The sequence below is a fragment of the Macaca fascicularis genome, chromosome 15, assembly GCF_037993035.2.
Source record: "Macaca fascicularis isolate 582-1 chromosome 15, T2T-MFA8v1.1".
Lineage (NCBI taxonomy): Eukaryota > Metazoa > Chordata > Mammalia > Primates > Cercopithecidae > Macaca > Macaca fascicularis.
In genome coordinates, this window is record NC_088389.1 from 15,139,450 (window position 1) to 15,164,961 (window position 25,512).

Consider the following 25,512-nt stretch of genomic DNA (forward strand, 5'->3'; position numbering starts at 1 on the left):
TTTTTTTGAGGGTCTCACTCTGTCGCCCAAACGAGTGCTGTGGTGCAATCTTGCCTCACCGCAACCTCTGCCTCCCAAGCTCAAGCGCTTCTCCTGCCTCAGCCTCCCGAGTAGCTGGGATTACAGGCGTGTGGCACCACACCCGGCTAATTTTTGTATTTTTAGTAGAGACGGGGTTTTACCATGTCGGCCAGGCTGATCTCAAACTCCTGCTCTCAAATGATCCACCAGCCTCGGCCTCCCAGAGTGCTGGGATTATAGGTGTGAGCCACCGTGCCCGGCCTAAATTTTTTTAATCTAAAAAATAACTGATGGCCGGGAACGGTGAGTCATGCCTGTAATCCCAGCATTTTGGGTAGCTAAGGCAGGCCAGGAGTTGGAGACCAGCCTGTCCAACATGGCAAAATCCTGTCTCTACTAAAAATACAAAAATTAGCCAGGCGAGGTGGCACACACTTGTAATCCCAGCTACTTGGGAGCCTGAGGTGGGAGAATTGTTTGAACCCGGGAGGTGAATTCCAGCCTGGGTGACAGAGTGAGACACCATCTTAAAAAAAAAAAAAAAAAGCCGGGCGCGGTGGCTCAAGCCTGTAATCCCAGCACTTTGGGAGGCCGAGACGGGCGGATCACGAGGTCAGGAGATCGAGACCATCCTGGCTAACACGGTAAAACGCCGTCTCTACTAAAAAATACAAAAAAAAAAAAAAATTACCCGGACGAGGTGGTGGGCGCCTGTAGTCCCAGCTACTTGGGAAGCCGGGGCAGGAGAATGGCGTGAACCCGCGAGGTGGAGCTTGCAGTGAGCTGAGATCTGGCCACTGCACTCCAGCCTGGGCGACAGAGCCAGACTCCGTCTCAAAAAAAAAAAAAAGAAAAAATCAAATAAAATTTAAAAAAAAAAAAAAAGACGGCTGGGCGTGGTGGCTCACTCCTGTAATCCTAGCATTTTGGGAGGCTGAGGTGGACAGATCACAAGGTCAGGAGTTCGAGACCAGCCTGGCCAACATGGTGAAACCCCATCTCTACTAAAAATACAAATTAGCCTGGCATGGTGGCGGGCGCCTGTAATCCCAACTATTTGGGAAGCTGCAGAAGGAGAATCGCTTGAACCCAGGTGGCAGAGGTTGCAGTGAATGGAGATCATACCATTGCACTCTGGCCTGGGCAACACAGCAAGACCCCGTCTCAAAACAAAATAAAATAAAATAAAAAATAAGGAAAAGCTGTTGAATTTTGTCAAATGCTTTTTCCACATATAATGGGATGGTCTAAGTTTTTTTAAATCTAAAAAATAAAAGTAATCATGTATGCAGAACCTCCTTCCCCAGTATCATTCCCTCCTCCCCTAGCTGCAGACTGCTGAGGCTGAACTGGAAGAATCAAACAGGCACTTCCCAGGATTTCCTGGACCTTTTTTAAGAAGGGCCACTCTAAGAGACTCTGAACTCCATCCCTGTTCAAACATTTTTCCCTGTTCTGAGGTCTCCAAAGTTTCAGCTCATCACAGCACCAATGCCCATTGCAAAGAACACATGATTTATTCAAGACAACTCGTCATCAACAGCACTGACTCAAGGAACAAAACAGATAAAAAACTAAAGCAAACGTTCTGACCCTCTGGAGTGAGACCCACTGAATTCATACAGCTCAATCTGTAAGTGTCCAAGATCCAGGGGGCAGGTTCTCAAGCAGGAAGCCTCAGGCACTCTGGTTCTGTGGGAACCTCCCTTGGGCATCTGCTTGAGAATCTGGGGAAGGGTCACTGTCAGGGCAGGTCCTTTCTGCAGGCGGTATCCTGCTGGGAGCTCAGCCTAACCAAGGCCTGGTCCCTGTGCTCTTGACTTTCATCTCAAGGCAAAGGAGAGGGCACTTGACCCAACTCTGCCAGCGAAGCAAATCAGACGGTGATTCAAGTAGTGTGGTCCCAGGAGCAAGGCGGGCGCAGACAAGAGCGAGTGCATTAGGAGTCCTGGGCAGTGAAGTAGTGTGGTCCCAGGAGGAAGGCGGGCGCAGACAAGAGTGAGTGCACTAGGAGTCCTAGGCAATGTCTGCTGGGTCCCAGGCAGTGGCCCAAGGTTGTGAAGGGGTTGGAGGAGGGGCTGAACCACCAGCTGACAAGTACTGGAGAGAGGGTGGCCCAGGCCGGCAGGAAGCATCATGTCTCTGCCTCATCCTGGAGGTCCTGGAGTCAGCCCAGTTCTCTTCCCACCTTTACACTCAATTCCAGTACAGAACTCAAGAGCCCACCCAGCCAGGACCTGCTGGAAAATCAGGCAGGTCCTAGAAGCATGGGGAGAAGAGGCTGACTTTGATCTTGGAAAATGAAGAGGATCTTGTCTCCAACTCCTTTCTACCTTCCTACACCCACGCCTCATCCCCAGAGCACTCACCAACGTGCAATACATAGCCAGGAGTCTGAATAAATAGTCAAAGTCTCCCAAATACTGCGCAGGTGCAGAAATCCAGGTGGCATCCAAGGAAAAGCCTGGTAGAAGAGCCACCTGGGGAAGCCGTTTCTGGCCCACAGCCAGGCTTGGGAGGGCAGCGAGAAGTCCTGCCCACCAGACTCGGAAGGCTTTGGGGGCAGGAGGGCTGCTGGGGCCTGACTCCTGCCAGCCAGTCTGGAGGACAAGGGTACTCACTATGGCACCTGGCTTCCGGACGCAAACCTTGTACAAGGAGGGAGGTGACTTGGTGAGAACTGGGAGCGGCCAGCTGCCCCTGCTCAGGGTATACCTGCCCCAGCCCTGGGAACAGCTCAGGCAGGGGTCAGAGAAGGCCCTGCACCTCCCTCAGTCCGCAGAGGGTGGAGGGATACACAGAAGCACAGACATAGCCCTCCTGGTACTGGCAGGACCCAAGGCCTTTAAGCGCAGCTACCCCCGGCCCCAGAGAAGCTTCCTCAGGCCCCACTTGTCCTTTGTGGGACTCACCCACCCTGGGTTGGGACCTGGAAGCCGAGGAAATGACAACTCTTCTGAAGCAACAGGTTCCGACCCTGGGCTCAGAATCAAGGTCCTTTTCTTTTGGGACAGGAGGGCCTCTGGGAGAACCTCCAGAAAAACCAGCTCCCCCTCTTCCTTCTCCCTCCCTGGGCAGAGCACAGGGGCAGGAAGCTCAAAGCTTCGTTCTTACTCAGCAGCATTTGGTTTCCAAGATTTCTGTGTAGGGAACGGGTTCAGAACCCTCTAAGTGAGGCACGGAGGGCTCCCTCGCAGTCGGGGGGACCCAGGAGCCTGGGGCTGGGGGATGGGAACAGGAGGCAAAGGCCAAGCTTGACCTCCAGGGGCCTTGCTGAGCCAGTCTTCTCATCTGTCTCCCAGGTTCAGGGGAGCAGAGGGAAGCAGGGAGAGGAGGCGGCTCAGGATAAGGCACCCCAACAGAGAAGGGCAGGGAGAGTAATGGACAGAGGAAACATGGAGCAAGACATAGTCCCACTCTGGGAAGGAGGCGGAAGGAGACAGGCAGAGAGGTAGAGACAGAGAAGGAGGGGCTGGGAGACCTGGAGGCCTGAGAGACCCTCACCCCCTCACACACACATACGCGGGGAGGAGACGCCTGGGGACTTGGGCCCACGTCCACACCAACCGACTACAGACAGACATCTGTGGGTGAGAGAGATGGCAGGCCTCTGCTTTCAGTGTTGCCTTCCCTGTGAAGCACCCCACTCAGAAGCGGTTTCTGGCCCACTGGCCAAGCACCTCCCCTGACCGGAGCCCAGGAAAAGACCAGAAGCAGGAACCGAGGCTGGGGCAGCAGAGCCGAGGCAGGGAGGGGGCCGCTGGGAGCCTCCCAGTGCCGGAAATGGCCCTGGCCCGGGAAGGACAACTTCCCGAGCTTCGGCCCTGCTCAGTATCCTGGGCAAAGAGGGCAGGGTGCAGGGCAGGCGGGGAGCTGGGCGTGGTGGCAGAAGAAGGAGCACAGCACAGTGTGTCCCCAGCGGGCACTGCCTGGGACTCGGGCCAACCCTGCGGTTTCCCCTCAGGCTGGGTTCCTACAGGTTTCTGTGTGTCCCGTGAGCCAGGGCACAGGGTCGGGTGGCTTCTCTCCCGAACATGGGCCTCTTGCCGCGGGTTACTTTGAGTCTTGGAGCTCCTTGGCTTTCTGCAGGATCTGGCAGACATCTGTGATGGGGTAGTCCTGGGCACAGGAAAGGCCAACAGTTGCCTCTGAAGCTACCTCACCCCTGCCACACAGACACCCTCCCTGCTGGGACCCGCTGCCATGCTGGATCCTGGGCCTCAGGGGCAGGAGCACGGACTACCAGGCATTCCACACTCCCCAATCCCCAGAGCCCTGCATGCAGGTGACGCTACACCATGCAGCACCAACTCAACCGATCCACACACAACCACCCCCAGGCTCTCGCGGCCCTTTCCTCAGGACCAGACCATGCTGCCTCAGCTCTCCCACTTCTGCCACTGAACCCGAGCTCCCTCATGTGGAGTCAGTGGCACTGGGCCAGTGTCTGAGCATCAGCTCAAAGTCCCAACAATGCTGTGAGTGGCTACTGTGATTCTGCTCATTTTCCAGATCTAGTCCATGAAGTTATGGAAAACCAACTCTAGGCTGGGCTTGGTGGCTCACGCCTGTAATCCCAGCACTTTGGGAGGCCGAGGCGGGTGGATCACCTGAGGTTGGGTGTTTGAGACCAGCCTGACCAATGTGGAGAAACCCCATCACTACTAAAAAATACAAAAAAAACTAGCCGGGCTTGGTGACGCATGCCTGTAATCCCAGCTACTCAGGAGGCTGAGGCAGGAGAATCGCTTGAACCTGGGAGGTGGAGGTTGCAGTGAGCTGAGATTGTGCCACTCCAGAGCGAGACTCCGTCTCAAAAAAAAAAAAAAAAAAAACAAACAACAACAAACCAAACCCACACTAAGGCCAGGTGCTGGTGAAGAAGCTGAGACCCAGAGATGCTGTAACTTGGCTTGGGTCACATGATGAGCACAGCAGAGCAAAACTGTGGACCTAAAGCTGTAGGCCCTTGAGCCCATCTTCTTTTTTTTTTGAGACAGAGTCTTGCTCTGTCACCCAGGCTGCAGTGCAGTGGCGTGATCTCGGCTCACTGCAACCTCCACCTCTCGGGTTAAAGCAATTCTCCTACCTCAGCCTCCCAAGTAGCTGGAAATTACAGGCACCCGCCACCACGTCCAGCTAATTTTTGTATTTTTAGTAGAGAGACGGGGTTTCGCCATGTTGGCCAGGCTGGTCTCGAACTCCTGACCTCAGGTGATCCACCCACCCCAGTCTCCCAAAGTGCTGGGATTATAGGCATGAGCCACCGCGCCCGGTGAGCCCATGTTCTTAATCTCTACACCCCAACCTCCTTCCCCTGGCCTAAGCATGGCCACCAGCAAGCGCAGCCACATTCTGGGCACCTGCGGTGTCCCAGGTGTGAACACCTATGTAGAATACATGGTTTGAAGGCCAGATCACTTGCTCAAGGCCACCCAACATTCCAGGTCAATGGCAGAACCAGGATTCAAACCCAGATCCAAACCAGATCTCCCTCAGGGGTCTGGACTCTGATCCCTGCTACGCTTCACTGCCCCTGCCCAGTCTGTCACAGTGGCTGGCGTGGGCAGGTGCCTGGCAAGTGCCGGCCTCATGGCAGTGGCTGGGCCTGCCCCCAACTCCCATTACCTGCAGCAGCCGCATGTTCACAGTGAAGTCCCCTTCCAGCAACTGCTCCCGGATCAGCCTATGAAAAGCAGCAGCAAAAGCGCTGGGACCTGGGATGCTCTGAGCGCAGGCCCTGCCTGCTACTCCCTCCCCACCCACCTCGAGTTTGGTTTGGGGCCGTCCCAAGGACTCCAGAAGCCCACTCCAGCCATGAGAGAGCAGCCCTGCCCACCCTTCGGGGCGGAGGGTCCTCCCGTCTGGCTTCTCCAAGGACCGCCCTGGTGAGCTGATGCCAGCTCATGCCCGCACTCACATGAGCATGGCGCAGCAGACGAGGAGGAGGAAGTCAAAGCGGTTGTCATCGGCGAAGAGGGAGTCCCAGATGCGGATGACATCAGGCAGCAAGAATTCCTGGGACAGCAGCAGTGTCAGCCAGCGGAAGGCGAAGAACTGGGGCTTGATGTTCTGCTCTTGCTGGGGAGACAGCGTAGGGGGTGGGGAGCGGGACTCCATGTTGGCTGCTGGCCATGGAGCACCACGCAGTGGGTCAGAAATGAATTCAGAGCACCAGGGCTGGCACCAGGCTGCCAGATAGCCTCGCTTGGAAAAGGGGCAGAGCCTGTTTGCTGCCAGCCAACATCCTCAGATCTTCCTATTTTTTTAAGAGAAGCTGGAAACCCAAACCTTTATGTAATAAGCTCTCCAGATTTATAAATGATGGCTCAAACTCTTTCACACACTTTGCAGATGATAGCCTTGGGTTTGTGGATGTGCTGAGTGACCATCACAGGGCACTTACTATAAGCCTGGGCTATGCTCAGCATATTAACTATGTCCTCTCACTCATTTAATCCACAGAACAATTCCACAGGCAATTATTCCCACTACAGATGAGCCTTCTGGTCAGCCACAGTGAATATTAACTGAAAAAGCGTGCTACAAAACAGCAAAAGCATACTTCCTTTTTTTTTTTTTTTCCAGAGATGAGGTCTCGCTATATTGCCTAGGATGAAGTGCAGCGGCACAATCAAGGCTCATTGTAGCCTTGACCTTGAGAGCTCCTCCCTCGGCCTCCTGAGTAGCTGAAACTACAGGCCTGTGCCACCATGCCTGGCTAATTAGTTTTTAAATTTTTTGTAGAGACAAAGCTTCACTATGTTGCTCAGGATGGTCTCAGCCTCTGGGGTCAAGCGATCCTCCTGCCTCAGTCTCCCAAAGTGCTAGGATTACAACTGTGAGCCATCACACTCAACCCATATTTGTTTAAAAAGAGATGATTATTCCTGGCCAGCCAGGCACAGTGGCTCACACCTGTAATACCAGCATTTTGGGAGACCAAGGTAGGCGGATCACTTGAGGTCAGGAGTTCGAGACCAGCCTGGCCAACATGGTGAAATCCCATCTCTACTAAAAATACAAAAACGAGCCGGGCATGGTAATGCATGTCTGTAATCCCAGCTATTAGGGAGGCTGAGGCACGAGAATTGCTTGAACCTGGGAGGCGGAGGTTGCAGTGAGCTGAGATTGCAGCATTGCACTCCAATCTGCCCTCTGACAGAGTGAGAGTCCATCTCAAAACAAAAGAAAAAAAAGGGCTGGGCGCGGTGGCTCATGCCTGCAATCCCAATACTTTGGGAGGCCAAGGTGGGTGGATCACGAGGTCAGGAGATCGAGACCATCCTGGCTAAAACAGTGAAACCCTGTCTCTACTAAAAATGCAAAAAATTAGCTGGGCGCAGTGGCGGTACCTATAGTTCCAGCTACTCGGGAGGCTGAGGCAGGAGAATGGCGTAAACCCGGGAGGCAGAGCTTGCAGTGAGCTGAGATCCGGCCACTGCACTCCAGCCCGGGCGACAGAGCGAGACTCTGTCTCAAAAAAAAAAAAAAAGATAAGCTTAGATATGTATTTTATTTTTCATGAAACTTTTTGTTTATATGTAAATAAATTCCTTTTGTTTTATGAAATAAACACGGAATGCCAGTACAATTTTTAAAATTATATTAATTTTAAAAAATGAAGTTAACACTTATCTCAGAAGACTACTAATAGCTTAACCAAGTAAGTTCATAATAAATGCCCTGCAGTATGCCTGGCACACAGTGGGCACCATTCTCAACTTTCCTTTTCCCTCCCAGCTTGCTGGGCTCTGGCCATCAGCTGCCTCAGCACATGGGTCAGTGTCCCGGGCAGCACCAGCAGCCGCCACGTCCGACCGCCAGACCTCGCCCTGGGCTGGGATGGCGCAGCAACTCTCTGCCTCCTGTCCCTTTCCATCCCTCTGTTCCTGGGGTCCTCACCAGTTTCAGGTAGAGCTCCACATCCTTATCCTTCAAGGTGGAGTAAACCTTCTCCATCTTGTAGGTGATGCCACACTGCGAGTCATCTAGGCTCTTGATGAAGTTGTCCCGGATCTCGGCCATGAGGTTGGTGAAGCAGAAAAAGGTGTCTGCCTCGGCGTGCTCTGGGAGAGACGCAGGATGGGGGCAGAAGTGGCGCACTCCAGGCCCATCCCACCTCTTACCTACCAGACATCTGCCCCGCTCTGAGCCCCACTGAGTTGCCCCGTCCTCGTGGTGGGGCTCAGTCCTTCCTCTGTCCTTGACCCCCTCCACCCCCAGGTTAAAGACATCGCCTCTTTCTTCTCACGTCTGGCAGCACTGTACCTTCACTTAGCAATTTATTACACACTCTCCTGATGACAATTTAAAAACTATTATTTAAATCTTCTAATTCGGCTTCCTATATATCTACCTTCTCTACCAGAAATTAAATTACAACTATCAAGAGATCAGTCAACATCCAACATTCTAGAAGATCACAGCTGCAAAGGATCTCAGGGATGACCCAGGCCAACTCCTCAACCGGCAGAGGGAGAACAGAGGCCCGAGAGGGAAAGTGAACTGCACAGCCTGACACGGGCCAGCAAGGACTGATGTGAGCGCCAAGAGCCTTCTTACCTTTCCACTCACTGTTGGGGTCGGTGGCAAAGGTGTAGTAGAGGGGCCCCACGATTTCATTCATGCCTTGCACGTAAGCGATGCCAGGGTTGAGCTTGGCATAGATGAACAGGATCCGCTCCACCACCTCCCAGTGGGCCTCACAACCATTGGGCAGCACTTCATACTCATTTAGGGATGATGGCACAGAGTTCTTTTGTGGGGAGCTCATCTGGAGGAGAAAAGGAGGACCCCATCAAGAAAGACAATGCCAGGGTGGGTGGCTCATGCCTGCAATCCCAGCACTTTGAGAGGCTGAGGTGAGAGTTCAGCCCCAGCGGTTGGGGCTGCGGTGAGCTGTGATTATACCATTGCATTCCAGCCTGGGTGACAGAGCAAGACCCTGTCTCAGGAGAAAAAAACAAAAACAAAAAGAGACAACATGGGCTGGCCACAATAGCTCAAGCCTGTAATCCCAGCACTTTTGGAGGCCAAGGCAGGAGGATCACTTGAGCCTAAGAGTTTGAGACCAGCCTGGACAACATAGGGAGATCCCGTCTCTACAAAAAAAAATGTAAATATTAGCCAGGTATGATGGCATGCACCTGTGTTTCCAGTTACTTGGGAGGCTAGGGCAAGAGGATCACTTGAGCCCAGGAGGCTGAGGCTGCAGTGAGCTATGATCACACCGCTGTACTCCAACCTGGGTGACAGCAAGACACTGTCTCACAACGACGGTCCTAAAACCTAACTTATGGTGGTAAAAGTCAGAGCAGTGAGAAGTACTAACTGGGAAGGGGCATGCAGGAACTTTCTGGATGTGGACACGTTCTTTATCTTGACTGACTGGCACTTACACAGGTACACACACAAGAAAAACATTTTCTAATTGTACACGTAATTGCACGTAAGTTACACTTCAATTTAAAACAAAAACTTTAGGGCCAGGCATGGTGGTTCATGCCTGTAATCCCAGCGCTTTGGGAGGCCAAGGCGGGCAGATCACCTGAGGTCAGGAGTTCGAAATCAGCCTGACCAATGTGGAGAAATCTTTTTTTTTTTTTTTTCTTTTTGAGACGGAGTCTCACGCTGTTGCCCAGGCTGGAGTGCAGTGGCGCGATCTCGGCTCACTGCAAGCTCCGCCTCCCGGGTTCCCGCCATTCTCCTGCCTCAGCCTCCTGAGTAGCTGGGACTACAGGCGCCCGCCACCGCGCCCGGCTAATTTTTTGTATTTTTAGTAGAGACGGGGTTTCACTGTGGTCTCGATCTCCTGACCTTGTGATCCGCCCGCCTCGGCCTCCCAAAGTGCTGGGATTACAGGCTTGAGCCACCGTGCCCGGCCGAGAAATCTTGTCTCTATTAAAAATACAAAAAAATTAGCCGGGTGTGGTGGCACATGCCTGTAATCCCAGCTACTCGGGAGGCTGAGGCAGGAGAAGTGCTTGTCCCCAGGAGGCAGAGGTTGTGGTGAGCCAAGATTGCACCATTGCACTCCAGCCTGGGCAACAGGAGTGAAACTCTGTCTCAAAAAACAAAACAAAAAAAATACCAAAAACTTTAAATATGTCAAAAACAGACAACTGGCCAAGACTTTTCTTCTTTTTTCTGCCCCCAGACAGAGTCTTGCTCTGTCGCCCAGGCTAGAGTGCAATGGTACGATCTCGGCTCACTGCAACCTCCACCTCCTGGGTTGAAGTGATTCTCCTGCCGAGTAGCTGGGATGACAGGCACCCGCCACCATGCCCAGCTAATTTTTTGTATTTTTAGTAGAGACAGGGTTTCACCATGTTGGCCAGGATGGTCTTGAACTCCTGACCTCGTGATCCACCCAAAGTGCTAGGATTACAGGCATGAGCCACCATGCCTGGCCTGGCCAAGACTTTTCAAAAAGTCAGCTGTTAAGGTGATGGGGTTGGGGAGGGGAGGCCTAGTCCAAATCAAGAGACCAAAGAAAGACAATATCCAAAGATACCACTGGCACAACTGAGGACATCTCAATCGTTCACAGGTGATATTATGGACTCATGGTTAATCTTCCCAGATGTGCTAATGGTAAGTAGGAGAATGCCCTTCTTCTTTTTTTGACATGGAGTCTTGCTCTGTCACCCAGGCTAGAGTGTAATGGAGTGATCTTGGCTCACTGCAACTCTGCCTCCTGGGTTCAAATTATTCTCCCACCTCAGCCTCCCAAGTAGCTGGGATTACAGGTGACCACCACCACATCCGGCTTTTTTTTTTTTTTTTAAGTTGGGGGGGCGGATTCTGCCATGTTGGTCAGGCTGATCTCGAACTCCTGACCTCAGGTGATCCGCCTGCCTTGGCCTCCCAAAGTGCTGGGATTACAGGTGTGAGCCACCGTGCCTGGCCAACAATGAATGCCCTTATTCTCAGGAGATCCTGCTGAAGTGCTTGGTGGTAAAAGGTCAGACATCTGCAACTTACTCTTTCTCTATATATAATACACACACGAATAAAGCAATGTGAAAAATGTTAACAAGTGTTGCATTTAGATGGAAAATATACAGATAGTTATCCAGTGTACTCTCCTTTCAACTTTCCGGAATGTTTGAAAATTTTCATAAGAAAAGGTTGGAGGCCAGACACAGTGGCTCACACCTGTAATCCCAGCACTTTGGGAAACTAAGGCGGGAGGATAACTTGAGGTCAGGAGTTCGAGACCACCCTGGCCAAAAATCTCTACTAAAAATACAAAAATTAGGCCAGGCGCGATGGCTAACGCCTGTAATCCCAGCACTTTGGGAGGCCAAGGCAGGCTGATCACAAGGTCAAGAGATCAAGACCATCCTGGCTAACATGGTGAAACCCCGTCTCTACTAAAAAATACATAAAAAATTAGTCAAGCATGGTGGTGGGCACCTGTAGTCCCAGCTACTTGGGAGGCTGAGGCTGGAGAATGGCATGAACCCGGGAGGTAGAGCTTGCAGTGAGCCAAGATCGCGCCACTGCACTCCAGCCTGGGCGACAGAGCAAGACTCCTTCTTAAAAAAAAAACAGGCCGGGCGCGGTGGCTCAAGCCTGTAATCCCAGCACTTTGGGAGGCCGAGACGGGCGGATCACAAGGTCAGGAGATCGAGACCATCCTGGCTAACACGGTGAAACCCCGTCTCTACTAAAAAATACAAAAACCTAGCCGGGCGAGGTGGCGGGCGTCTGTAGTCCCAGCTACTCGGGAGGCTGAGGCAGGAGAATGGCGTGAACCCGGGAGGCGGAGCTTGTAGTGAGCTGAGATCCGGCCATTGCACTCCAGTCTGGGTGACAAAGCGAGACTCTGTCTCAACAACAACAAAAACAAAAAACAAAAAAACAGGCCGGGCGCAGTGGCTCAAGCCTGTAATCCCAGCATTTTGGGAGGCCGAGACGGGCGGATCACGAGGTCAGGCGATCGAGACCATCCTGGCTAATACGGTGAAACCCCGTCTCTACTAAAAAATACAAAAAACTAGCCGGGCGAGGTGGCGGGCGCCTGTAGTCCCAGCTACTCGGGAGGCTGAGGCAGGAGAATGGCGTAAACCCGGGAGGCGGAGCTTGCAGTGAGCTGAGATGCGGCCACTGCACTCCAGCCTGGGCGACACAGCGAGACTACGTCTCAAAAAAAAAAAAAAAGAAAAAGAAAACAAAACAAAAACAAACAAACAACAAAAAAAATTAGCCAGGCGTGGTGCAACATGCCTATGATCCCAGCTGTTCAGGAGGCTAAGGCATGAGAATTGCTTGAACCCAGGAGGCGGAGGTTGTAGAGCGCCAAGACTATGCCACTGCACTCCAGCCTGGGCGAAAGAGCAAGACTGTCTCAAAAAAAAGGTTGGAAGATAAAGAGATGATGATCCCTACTGAAGACTCATGCAATGAGCACGGGTCCCCAACACCAGCTGCCTGTCAGGATCCCTTGGGAACTTTGTAAAGATTCACGTGCCTGGGCCCTGCCCTAGACCTGATCAGTCGGAAGCCCCAGAGGTGAGTGACCCATCTGAGAGAACCCAGGCAGTGACAGTGGATGAAGCCATCCTGGAAGCGTACGGTCCTGGAGACATTAAACTCTCTCTCCCATAACATATACATACATATGTATGCATACACGTGCAGGGATGTTCACACACAGAGACACACATCAGTCACATTTACCAAGAGCTTTTTATGCGGCAGACAGTGCTGTACGGGTATTCCTCCATTTAATCCACTGAACAATCTAAAATATTCTCTCAACATTATTTTCAAGATGAGGAAACTGAGGCTCAGAAATGTCAGACTGCTCCTTAAATGTCTAACATTAGGTGGTGGCATCAGGACTTGACCCTGAACTGGCTGACTCCCAAACCTAAGGTCCAGGGCTTGAGGGCAGGCTGCCTCCTGAGGATGCCCAGGGCTTTCTGCTTTTGAAGAATCTGCACAGCCATGACCTCATTTCATCCTCTTGGCAACTCAGGGAGGGCAGAAATGACTATGCCCAGTTGACGGCTGAGGAAACAAAGGCCAGGATGTGAACCTGGTATGACTTGCCCAGAGTCACACAGATGGTCAACTTTAACTCAAACTGCCCAATCATGAACCCAGAGGCTTAGAGATGAAGTTTCTGGTGGGTTCTCTGCTACCAGTACCAAAAGTTAAACTAGGTAAGTGCTCCTTATACCCAGTTACTACAGTGAAAGGAATGACAGGAGCCAGTCCCCTCCCTGCCCTTCAGTCAGGAAATCAGCAGTCAAGAGTGCCGCCAACGAAGCCAGCCTCCTGGTTATCTCGCCACGCAATCTGCACTGCACAGCAGTTCTGCTGGACACCCAACTCTCGTAGGCACCTGCAACCCCGGATTGGCCATATCTGCCCCTGCCTGTCAGAGCTCCGATCAAAGTCATTCCCAGCTGGGTGTGGTGGCTCACGCCTGTTATCCTGGCACTCTAGGAGGCCCAGATAGGAGGATCGCTTGAGCTCAGGAATTCAAGACAGTCTGGGTGACATAGCAAGACTCTGTCTCTATTTTAAAAAATAAAACAAACAAACAAAAAACAAAGTCATTCCCCAGGGGAGAAAAACTTTTGCAGTAGTATCTGCCCTAGCTTGTTGGAGGCTATAGAGAAGGCTTTTTCCATTGAAGGAAGACAGTGAAAGTTTAGGGCAACAAGCCACTATTCCAGATACCAAAGTAGGGGGTGTAAATTAAGGAATAAGGTAATATACTTGCTTGACTACAAGCAGTTTCTCAGAGTGACAGGAATCTATTAAAAGTTGGGGGTTCTATCAGTTCCACCCCTGAGTCTCTCAGATCTAACTCTGCTGCATCCCTGCCCCCACCACCTCTTGCCTAGACAACTGCAGTGGTCTTCCAGGTAGCCTCTCTAGCACCACTCCTACATCTCCACAGTGCCTAAAGCATTTCTGACGCAAGCAGACGTGAATCACGTCACTGCCCTGCTTACAGTGCTGTAAAGGATTCTCCCCACCCCTCATGACAACGGCCCCACGTGGCCTCACCAGCACCAACCTCTTCCTTCACTCTCTGCTTCTAGCCACCCTGGCCTCCCTGCCCTGGAACACACCATGCTCTCTCCTGCTGAGCACTTCGGCCTATGCCCTCCTCTCCACCTGGAATGTGCTCTTCTTTTTTTTTGAGACAGGGTCTCGTTTTGTCACCCAAGCTGGAGTGCAGTGGTGCAATCTAGACTCACTGCAACCTCCACCTGCCGGGTTCAAGCAATTCTACTGCCTAAGCCTCCCGGGTAGCTGGGATTACAGGCACCCACCACCATGCCCCGCTAATTTTTGTATTTTTAGTAGAGACAAGGTTTCACCATGTTGGCCGGGCTGGTCTCGAACTCCTGACCTCAGGTGATCCACCCGCCTCGGCCTCCCAAAGTGCTGGGATTACAGGCATGAGCCACCATGCCTGGCCAGGGCCAAATTTTTGTATTTTCAGTACAGATGGGGTTAAATCCCTGGGTTGGTCAGGCTGGTCTCAAACTCCTGACCTAAAGTGATCTGCCTGCCTTGGTCTCCCAGAGTGCTGGGATTACAGGCATGGGCCATTGTGCTGGCCGTTTTCTTAATTTTTATTTTTTTCAGACAGGGCTGGGCTCTGTCACCCAGGCTGGAGGGCAGTGGTGTGATGCAGGCTCACTGCAACCTCTGCCTCCCAGGCTCAAACCATCCTCCTACCTCAGCCTCCTGAGTAGCTGGGACTATAGGCACGCACCACCATGCCCAGCTAATTTTTCTATTTTTTGTAGAGATGGGGTTTCACCATGTTGCCCAGGCTGGTCTTGAACTCCTGGGCTCAAGCAATCCTCCTGCCTCAGCCTCCCAAAGTGCTGGGATTACAGGCGTGAACCACTGTGCCCAGCCCTATCACACTTTCTCACATTTGTAATGACCCCATTATAAGATTAGAAGCCTGGCTCATTCACTCACTGTGACGCAGGGCCCTTCCCAGCAGCCATTACACCCAGCTGGGACACAGCGAACCTCTGTCACCCAACTTTCAGAAAGCGCCCCAGGATCTGGCAGCATCAGGATTGCTCTGAGTAACTATCAAGCAGATGGTCATGGCCCGACACCTTGTGGCCAGGAGTTGAAGAGAAAAAGGAAAGAAAAGACTGTTGGGGGAGTCCCTGGGGATCCCAGGCTGGCACTCACATTTGTGACCCCACTCCGGTTCCGGGCCACTGTCTGAGATTTCAGTGTAGTCTGTTCCACTCTCTTACGAAGGGTTTCAAACTCATTCTGGGGGTCCAGGATGAGGAGGCAAGGGTACTCAGTGGCCCTCTGGAAGAAGGAAATGTCTGGGCACAACCTCCTGTCAAGAGGGAACAGGAAAGAATCTTGTTACTGGGGGTGGAGGTTTTCGCCATCCCATCTGCATCCTGCTGCCAGGAGACCCCAAGACTCCCCAAAAGCATTGTTTATTTTTTTGAGACGGTGTCTCTCACTGTCGCCCAGGCTGGAGTGCAGTGGAGCAATCTCTGCTTACTGCAAGTTCTGCCTCCCGGGTTCACGCCATTCTCCTGCCTCAGCCTCCCGCGTAGCCGGGACTACAGGCGCCCGCCACCACGCCCGGCTAATTTTTTGTATTTTTAGTAGAGACGGGGTTTCACCGTGTTAGCCGGGATGGTCTTGATCTCCTGATCTCGTGATCCACCCGCCTCGGCCTCCCAAAGTGCTGGGATTATAGGCATGAGCCACCGTACCCAGCCAGCATTGTTTGTTTTTAATTACAACATTTTGAATCACTAGAGGTCAGGAGTTCGAGATCAGTCCGGCCAACATGGTAAATCTTGTCTCTATTAAAAATACAAAAATTGGCTGGGCACAGTGGCTCACGCCTGTAATCCCAGCACTTTGGGAGGCTAAGGCGGGTGGATCACCTGAGGTCGGGAGTTTGAGACCAGACTGACCAACATGGAGAAACCCGTTTCTACTTAAAAAAATACAAAATTTTACCCAGGCGTGGTGGCACATGCCTGTAATCCCAGCTACTTGGGAGGCTGAGGCAGGAGAATCACTTGAACCTGGGAGGCAGAGGTTGCAGTGAGCCGAGATCGTGCCGTTGCACTCCAGTTTGGGCAAGAAGAGTGAAACTCCATCTCAAAAAAAAAAAAAATTAGCCAGGCGCAGTGGCAGGTGCCTGTAATCCCAGCTACTAGGGAGGCTGAGGCAGGAATTGCTTGAGCCTGGGAAGAGGAGATTGCAGTGAGCCAAGATCGCGCCACTGCACTCCAACCTAGGCAACAGAATGAGACTCGGCCTCAAAAAAATAACAACAACAACAATTACAACATTTCATTTTAAAAACAGTATTTTTTTTGGCCAGGCGCGGTGGCTCACGCCTGTAATCCCAGCACTTTGGGAGGCCGAGGCGGGCGGATCACAAGGTCAGGAGATGGAGACCACGGTGAAACCCCATCTCTACTAAAAATACAAAAAATTAGCCGGGCGCGGTTGTGGGCGCCTGTAGTCCCAGCTACTCGGGAGGCTGAGGCAGGAGAATGGCGTGAACCCGGGAGGCGGAGCTTGCAGTGAGCCGAGATCGCGCCACTGCACTCCAGCCTGGGCGACAGAGCCAGACTCCGTCTCAAAAAAATAAAAAAATAAAAACAGTATTTTTTTAAAAGAGCAGTAGTCATTGTATATGTATACATACCCACATTTTATGTGTATTTGCAAATAGATACATACTTTTTTTTAAAAGTGTCATTATGGTCATACAACCTAACTCCTGTTTTAAACTCCAAACATCTTTCCATGTAAAAAAATTTATCTAGGTCAGGCACAGTGGCTGACGACTATAATCCCTGCACTTTAGGAGGCTAAGGCAGGAGGGATCACTTAAGCCCAGGAGTTCAAGACCAGCCTGGGAAACAAAAGGAGACCCCATCTCTATAAAAAATTAGTTGGGGCCAGGAGCAGTGGCTCACACCTGTAATCCCAGCACTTTGGGAGGCCGAGGCAGGCGGATCATGAGGTCCAGAGATCGAGAACATCCTGGCTAACATGGTGAAACCTCGTCTCTAATAAAAATACAAAAAATTAGCCGGGCGTGGTGGTGGGTGCCTGTAGTCCCAGCTACTTAGGAGGCTGAGGCAGGAGAATGGCGTGAACCTGGGAGGCGGCACTTGCAGTGAGCTGAGATCGTGCCACTGCACTCCAGCCTGGGCAACAGAGTGAGACTCCACCACACAAAAAAAAAAAAGAAGAAAAAAAAAAAAGGAGACCATCCTAGCTAACATGGTGAAACTCCGTTTCTACTAAAAATAGAAAAAATTAGTCGGGTGTGGTGGCACACGCCTATAATCTCAGCTACTCAGGAGGCTGAGGGAGGAGAATCACTGGAACCCAGAGGATGCAGTGAGCCGAGATCATGCCAGTGCACTCCAGCCTGGGCAACAGAGCAAGACTGTACCTCAAAAAAAAAGAAAAAAATTAGCTGGGTGTGGTGGCATGTGCCTGCAGTCCTGGCTATGCGGGAGGCTAGGGCAGGAGGATCACTTAAGTCTGGGAGTTCAAGCCTTCAGTGAGCTGAGATTGAGCCACTGTACTCCAGTCCAGCCTGGGCAACAGAGCAAGACTCTATCTCCAAAAAAAAAAAAATTATCTAACACGCACAAACACAGAGTGGTTTGTAGTAGCAAACGAGGTTTGGTTCCATAAGTTACACACTGTACAACAGAATATTACACAGCTGACCTGGAAAGACGTCCAAGACAGAGTGACAGGGAAAACAAGTTGGGAGATGGTGTCTAGAATGTGATCAAGTTTTTAAAATATATGTACTGCAGTACACGCACTTTTTTCAGACTTCTTATACTTAGCACATTGCAAACCCACTTCTAGAAGCACCAAAGGATGTGCTACCATCACTACCCACGTAAAACAGAACCTGGCCAGGCGTGGTGGCTCACGCCTGTAATGCTAGCAGTTTGCGAGGCTGAGGTGGGTGGATCACTTGAGGTCAGGAGTTCGAGACCAGCCTGGCCAACTGGTGAAACCCCGTCTCTCCAAAAAATACAAAAATTAGCCAGGCATCGTGGCACATGCCTGTAATCCCAGCTACTAGCGAGGCCGAGGCAGGAGAATCGCTTGAAACCCGGGAGGCAGAGGTTGCGGTGAGCCGAGATTGCACCACTGTACTCCAGCCTGGGTGACAGAGGGAGCCTCTGTCTCAAAAAAGAAAAACAAAACAAAACAAAACAAAAAAACAGAACCTATTTCCCTGGGTCACGGAGCGGTTCTTGACTTGAACATGGCAATCAGAACAACTCGTGGGTAAACACTGCACCAACCCCAGCCTGAGAGCACAAGAGGCAGTGCCTCCTTTCTCCTGCAGCCTGGCTGAGTTGCCCTGTGCGGGGGTCATATGGGGCCATCTGAAGATGAGCCTGGGCTGAGGAGCAGCACCCACGGTGGCAAGGGCAAGGAGTACCCTGCTTTATCCTGCCACGCGCCTTCTTCCCCGGCCACAGGGCACTTTCATGTGCTATGCCTCAGCCCAGCAGACTCTTCCACCCAGCCCGCTGCCTCCCTGCTGCCTCCTCCTCTTTCACATCTCATCCTGAGCCTCCTCTCTGGAAAGGCTTTCCTCGACCCCTCAAAGGAAAATAAGGCCTCCCTCTGATTCTCTAAAAGCACCAGTTTTTCCCTCCTTCACAGCATTACAGTATTTGCAATTATGTATCTGTTTCCAGGTTTAGTATACGTCTCACACTGGAGGCTCACACTGGAAGCTCTCGGAAGGCAGAGACTGTTTCAGTCCTGCTCACTCCTAAACCCCTCCTGACACAGGTACTCAGCCATTCCTTGAGAAGGAGCTCAATGGAGGGCCACCTGTCTGTGCTGGTGCAGACTGACTTGGGCACCTGAGAGCTGCCCCTTGGAGGTTCTGAAGGGTCACTGAGGGTCAGAGTGTCGGCTTGTCCTGTCTGACCAAGTGCCGGGGGTCCCAGGCAGGCTGTTGTACAAGGAACAGGATAAGCTCCCAGGACCCTTCTCTGATGGAGATCTGATCATTCTAAGAGCCTCTGTATGTGCTAAGACCAGCACAACAGTCCCACGTATCTGTGGAGACTCAGCCCGTTCTGTGCCCTTAGCCTGAACCACCTTACTCCTACTTCACAATAGAGTAATGATCAGAGGGTGTGAGTCACTTGCCCAAGGTCACACAGCTAACAACCTGTGAGGGCGGAATGGAAACCAGGCAAATGGACTCCAGAACCCAAGCCCTTAGCCACTCCACCCACCTGTGGACAAGGCCTGCCTTCTAGCTCCTCACCTAGTCCAACACGCTGCCAAACTCCCCAGCCTGACAGGGCCGCAGCATCTCCACATTTCTTTACTAAGTGGAAAAGCACAAACACATTGTAGCTCAAGATTTTAAAAACTGTGTATCTGACCCTGTCACTCCTTTGCTCAAAACCTTTGCATGGCTGCCTCATGCTCTTAGAATCAAGTCCAAGGTCCGGCCCCTATCTGCCCCCCTGGCCTTGGCATTGTTCCACAGATGTGTCAAGCTCTGCGGGCCCTCTGGACCTTGTCAAGGGCAGTTCCTTGCCCAATGTGGCCTTTGCTGCACTCTTCCCCTGAGGCCTCCCGCTCCTCAGATCTCAGCTGAATCACCGCCTCTCAGGTGAGGTTTCCCCAAACCCCCTCAAATTTTCCTTCAAGAGCATTTACCACGAATGCCATCTGCTAAGATCTAATGGGCTGAATGTCTTGCCATCTTCCTTTCTAGGTTCTAAGATCCTTAAGGGGAGGGAACACATCAGTATATTCAGTGCTCAACCCTGAGCTTAGTGCTAAGCCTGGCATACAAGAGGGGCTCAATACTTGTTGAATGAATGTCAGATGAATCCATGAACGCCTGGGGTACGAATGAAATTCCAGCTCAGATAAGAACAGCCAGGTACATGCAAGGACAGAATATCCCTCGCTAGCCTCATTCTCAGCCTATCATCAACAGGGCCTGGACCCAACCGCTGAGACAATCCACCAGCAGCTCCGCAAACCCCCATCCATGGGCCTGGCCTGCAAATGGAAAAGACAGAGCTGCAGAGAGCCCCAGAAGTCCCATGGGCCAGCTCCCGGCCCCAGGCCCCCTGCCTACCGGACATCTTTGTCGATCTGCAACAGCACCTCGTTGTCCTTGAAGTATGTGTTCCACCGGCTGTCAGGGTTGGGGTTGAGTGGCTGTGGGGAGAAATGAAGATGCTCTGTCGGAGGCCCAGATAGGCGCCTGGGCCCGATTTTATCCAAGAAACCTGAACAGTGGCCTTGCTGCAACAACCCCACCACACACTGAGATGTGGCCCTGACACCACCTGCAAGCTACTCAGAGGAGCCAACACAGCCCTTCCCACAGCCTCCTGAATCCGTTTGAACTCCACAGCCAGAAGCCCAGCCTGGCAGCCTCCTCTGAGTACATCTCTGCTGGGCAGGGACTCTGTTCCTTTTCTGTCCATTGCTGTAGCTCGAGAACTTTGCATGTAACAGTTGCTCAGTAAATGTTTGCTTGCTGAATGAATGAATTCGGTTTCTTCAGCTCTCATTCATCGATGCTCTGAGTCGTCAATTCCTATCTGTGAGTCTGGGCCTGGGCCCATCCATTTCTTTCTCCCGTGCTGTGAAGCCCAGGGAGGAGCTCAGCATTTGAGGAGAACACGGCTTCCTGGAAGCCACAGAGGGCAGCCTAGCCTCCCTCCCGCCCTGCTCTGACTTTCTTCAAACAACAGGAATGAGGGTTGAAATAGACCATGTCCTCAGAGCACCTGACGCAGGGCTGCCCTTGCCATGCTCCCTGGACCCCAACTACCATTTGTCTTACTGAGCTCAGGGCCCCCAAGCTTAGCGACCCAACACAGAAAGGAGGAACTGGGAGGTCCAGAGGGGACTGACACCAGACTGCACCTACCCCCTGGCATGCAGGGGGCCTTGCCTGCTCCAAGGCCGCCACCCCTCCACATTCTGTATCCTGGGTCTCTGCTGGCAACCTCTACTCACGTGGTCCTCAAAAGTCACATCCTCCCTGGACACACCCATGTTGGCCTTGGCAATGCCAGGCTGGATGATCATTTCCCTCAGGAACTGGGCATACAGCTCCCTGCAGGAGACAAGCGAGAAGGATGATTCCCAACAGTCCTACCCAGGGAGCCCAGACCAAAGCAGCAGCTGCAGGAGGCAGGGCGGCCCCGGCAGCACCGGCTCCGTCAGATGCAAGGGCCCTCCTGTCACTGCCCTTACACGGGGTCTCACCTCTGTTTGGCCAGGATGGAGGTCCATGAGGCTCTCTCCAAGGGAAGGTAGTTCAAGAGAATCTGCACAGAGGGAGAGGGGCAAAGCTCTGGTGACCCTCCTGCATCAACGTCAGTCTTTAGGCGGGGCTGATAGGCCTCAAGAAAAACATCTCATAAAGTCCCAAGAAGACAAGATGGGCGGAAACCCAGGAATGCCAGCATGAGCTAGGTCTAGCCTCCCCCTTCCTCCCCACTGCCTCCCTCCTCCTTTAACCCAAATCAGCCCTTCCCTCTGCTTTTCCTCACACAGACTCTTCCACATGATCACCAGACCCTGTGCTGTGAAGGGCTGGAAACCAGGACACTGGGCTTCCATGGCCACCTGAGCTGGAAGCTTTGGGCAAAGCACAGCCTTTGTTTTGTCCCAATAAGCATGACTTTCACTGTACTTCACGGACCAGGAAGCAGAGGTCTTCGTTGTTGGCATTACAAAGTATCCCATCCCCAAGGGGAATTCCAGAGGACACCAAGAGGAACAGAAAACCCAGGACTTCCCAGAAAAGTTCCCTCAGACAAGCAAGGAAAGGTGCAGAACAGTAGGAAGAAGCCAGGGGTAGGGGCAGCCTATGCAGGAAAACCCAGGGACGCTCAGCAGAGCGGAAGCCCCACCCCAGGCACACCCACCTTCCAGCAGAGGCACCGCAGTCCGCCCTCACAGGGGATGCCTGTGGACACAGCAAGCAAAGGTCATGTCCCAGGCCACAGTCCCAGAACCCCCAGCCCTTCACCTTGGAGCCAGCTAGCGGGGAGTAGAGTGGGCAAGAAGTCCTTCTTCAAGAATCATTTCCCCAAGAAAGATTACTAGACTGGATGGTTTGGTTTTTTTTCTTTGTTTGTTTGTTTTGAGATGGAGTCTCCCTCTATCACCCAGGCTGGAGTGAAGTGGCGCAACCTCGGCTCACTGCAGCCTCCGCCTCCTGGGTTCCAGCGATTCTCCTGCCTCAGTCTCCCAGGTAGCTGGGATTACAGACACGCACCACTATGCCTGGCTAATTTTTGTATTTTTAGTAGAGACAAAGTTTTTACCATGTTGGCCAGGCTGGGCTTAAACTCCTGACCTCAGGTGATCGCCCACCTTGACCTCCCAAAGTGTTAGGATTACAGGTGTGAGCCACCACGCCCGGCCCAGACAAGATACAAATTTTTTTTTTTTTTGAGACAGAGTCTTGCTCTGTTGCCCAGGCTGGAGTGCAGTGGCATGATTTCTGCTCACTGCAACCTCCACCTCCCCGGTTCAAGCGATTCTTCTGCCTCAGTCTTGCAAGTAGCTAGGAGTACAGATGTGAGCCACCACTCCTGGCTAATTTTTGTATTTAGTAGGGACGGGATTTCACCATGTTGGCCAGGCTGGTCTCGAACTCCTGACCTCAGGTGATCCACCCGCCTCAGCCTCCCAAAGTGCTGAGATTACAGGTGTGAGCCACCATGCCCGGCCTGGAATGTTCTTTTGAGGATAACACCTTCTCATCCTTGATATTCCTTCCTCAGGAGCAGCCTTTACCAACCACCATCTCATCCCAATTCAGGTCAGTTCCTCCGTTATAAGCAATAACGGCTCTGTTACTATTTCATAGCATCTGTCATAAGTGGAACTGTTATATATATACACAACAGTGGTGTGTTTTCTTAACGTCTGTAACCCCTACTACTGGGTAAGCCCCAGAAGACAAAAACCACACCTATTATTCCCAGCGTCTAGCACACAGCATTGCACATAGAAGATATTCCATACGTATTTGTGGAATATAAACTAAGCTATGAATGCTAAGTATTTTGTGCTTTACAGGTATTATTTCATTTAATCCTCATGATAACCCCAGTAAGTAGGGAAGATTAGCATAATTGTCCTAAGAAGGAAACTTAACTGTAAAACTCTTAACTACTAACACTGACTGCCTCCCCTTTGGGGCCTGTATTTTACTCCTGAACAGAAAGACAAAGTTCTCCTCCAATAATATCAGGAAGCTCACTAGAGCAGTTGCTGCTATAGTATCCATGGTACCATGAACATGAGCTAATGCCTCCACTTCAGAATCTATATGATGATGGCAGGGACAATATAAGAAGTTCTTTTTTTTTTTGAGATGGAGTTGCACTCTTGTCACCCAGGCCAGAGTGCAATGGTGCAATCTCAGCTTGCTGCAGTTCCCAGGTTCAAGAGATTCTCCTGCCTCAGCCTCCCAAGTAGCTGGGATTACAAGCAAGTGCCACCATGCCTACCTACTTTTTTATATTTTTAGTAGAGACTGAGTTTCACCATGTTAGCCAGGCTGTTCTCGAACTCCTGACCTCAGGTGATCCACCTGCCTCGGCTTCCCAAAGTGCTGGGATAACAAGTATGAGCCACGGTGCCCGGCCTGAAGTTCTTGCTGGCAAAGTTACAGGGGCAAAAAAGTGACAAGAAGCGATGCAGAACACGTTGGGATATTTTTTAAAACAGGCAAAAAGAGAGTTATCTTTGTGCTGGTTGGGGCAAAGTCTAACAAGGCAAGATCGGCTCCTTAAAGTCAGTGTCCCAAGGCTATTTTACCGCTAACCAGCTAACCAAAGTTTACTGCCGCCTCAGGCAGCTTAGACCCCAAGCTAGGGAGAGAACCAGAAACCACCCTGCAGTTAACCAAATTCACCAACACAGGAAGCTGGCTAAGGAATGAGGAAAGACTGTCCTGGGCTCAAAAGGGTCCCCCCATTCTCATTCTCCAGTCTTCAGTCCTGTCCTGTTACTCTCAGGAATCTGGCACCTCCTGTCGAAAGCCTAAGGGCAAGGCACACTAAGTGTGGCCACTACCCCTCTGGGAAACCCCTCTAAGCTCAAGGCAGTCACTGCCTGTTCAGTTCTACAGAATCTGGAGAAGGCCCCAAGTGTAATTTCCTTCCATGGCCCCAGCCCCCAGCAGCTGGGCCCCAGAGCTGACCAGGTGTGGCCTTGAGCACCTCCCCGGGAATTCTAGCCACAGGGCTGCTCTAGGGAAACCCTGAAAATAAAGAATGGCTTCTTACCACTAAAGCTGAGTTCCCGCAGCTTTTCCAAAGCAATTGAGGGCTCCTTCAGGACATCCTGGAAATCTGCAATTCTAGAAGGGGAGACAGGGAGGCAAATGAAGCACGCTCATATAGGCTCAGTGAGACCCACAGCCCTCAGCTCCCTCACACCGCCAGTTTCCAACCTGTGCCTCTCTTCCCTTTAGGACATAAAAATTACACAGCTTAGTCAAGGTCCTCACAAGAGACAGCTTTGGAGAACAACAAAACCATATTTCACTTCTTCCTCTACAACCAGAAACACAGAATGCCAGGGAAGAAACTTGAGAGATAGTCTTGTCTAGAAGTTCCCAAATGTGGACCATAAAATTAGACACATTCCAACATTCTAATATTTAGTGAGCTGACGTTTACTGGGCACTTCCTGCCGGCCAGGCCGGGTCCACAGCACAGCCACCAACTGAACTCCTTGGACCTCAGGAACCAGGAGTAATTTGATCTGCAGACAATGCACAACGCTCACAAATACAACCATTACAAGACCTCTGGGCCTGCCAGAAGACAAGGACAAAGGGTTTAAAAAACACGTCCTGAAGGAAAACTGAAGAGTGAGCAAAATTCAGCCAATGCTGCAGGATCTGGCCTGGGGGAGGGGCCAGACTGGAGAATGCAAGTTCTCTAGCAATCCTACTAAGAAAAAAGCACGGAGGACAGGGTGCACTTGGAGAGAGTACAGGAGCAGGAGACTCAAAAGGGGGAAAGGGAGAGTGCGGGGCATGGGGGTCTGGATGAGGAAGACTCAGGGGAAGGGGGAAACCAGGGTTCCAGGATGAGGGAGGCAGAAGGAGTGACACCAGGGGCAGGAGAAGGGCCGCCTCTCTGTCCTTCCTGCAGCCCACAGGCAATGAGGTTAGGTGGACGCTCGAGACCCTCTGCCGGGGTGGGGGGAGGTCTGCCGATTCCTAGCCCCACCCGCGCTTCCCCCTTCTGAGGGGCTGAAGGGGCAGCCTGGCCAGGAGGAGCTCAGCCGGGTCAGGCCCCGTAGCCCCTTACCGGCTCTTGTGCAGACTTGACATGGTGTTGACTTCCGGACCCCCCAGCCGCCTCCGCCGCCTGCGCCTCGGCCGCCTGCGCCGCCACCACCGCCGCCCCCCAGGGACGCGGGGCGCTGGGC

General features: G+C 52.1%; 1 protein-coding gene across 6 annotated transcripts; it reads right to left on the reverse strand.

Moving 5' to 3' along the window:
- Positions 1-1,519: 1,519 nt before the first annotated feature.
- TBC1D13 (TBC1 domain family member 13) lies at positions 1,520-25,512 on the reverse strand. Of its 6 annotated transcripts, none has more exons than XM_065530022.1 (13): positions 25,392-25,512; positions 24,357-24,430; positions 21,981-22,021; positions 21,316-21,377; positions 21,064-21,163; positions 20,171-20,253; positions 19,340-19,402; positions 15,211-15,370; positions 8,587-8,797; positions 7,927-8,090; positions 5,942-6,102; positions 5,650-5,707; positions 1,520-4,140 (listed from the first exon to the last, which is right to left on the reverse strand). In XM_065530022.1, exons 1-13 carry the CDS (start codon positions 25,412-25,414, stop codon positions 4,075-4,077), a joined length of 1,266 nt encoding a protein of 421 aa, XP_065386094.1. In that variant the 5' UTR covers positions 25,415-25,512; the 3' UTR covers positions 1,520-4,074. The 6 variants fall into 6 exon arrangements, with proteins under 6 accessions (XP_065386094.1, XP_065386095.1, XP_005580763.1 ...); XM_065530023.1 differs by lacking the exon at positions 25,392-25,512 and adding an exon at positions 24,524-24,891; XM_005580706.4 differs by lacking the exon at positions 19,340-19,402.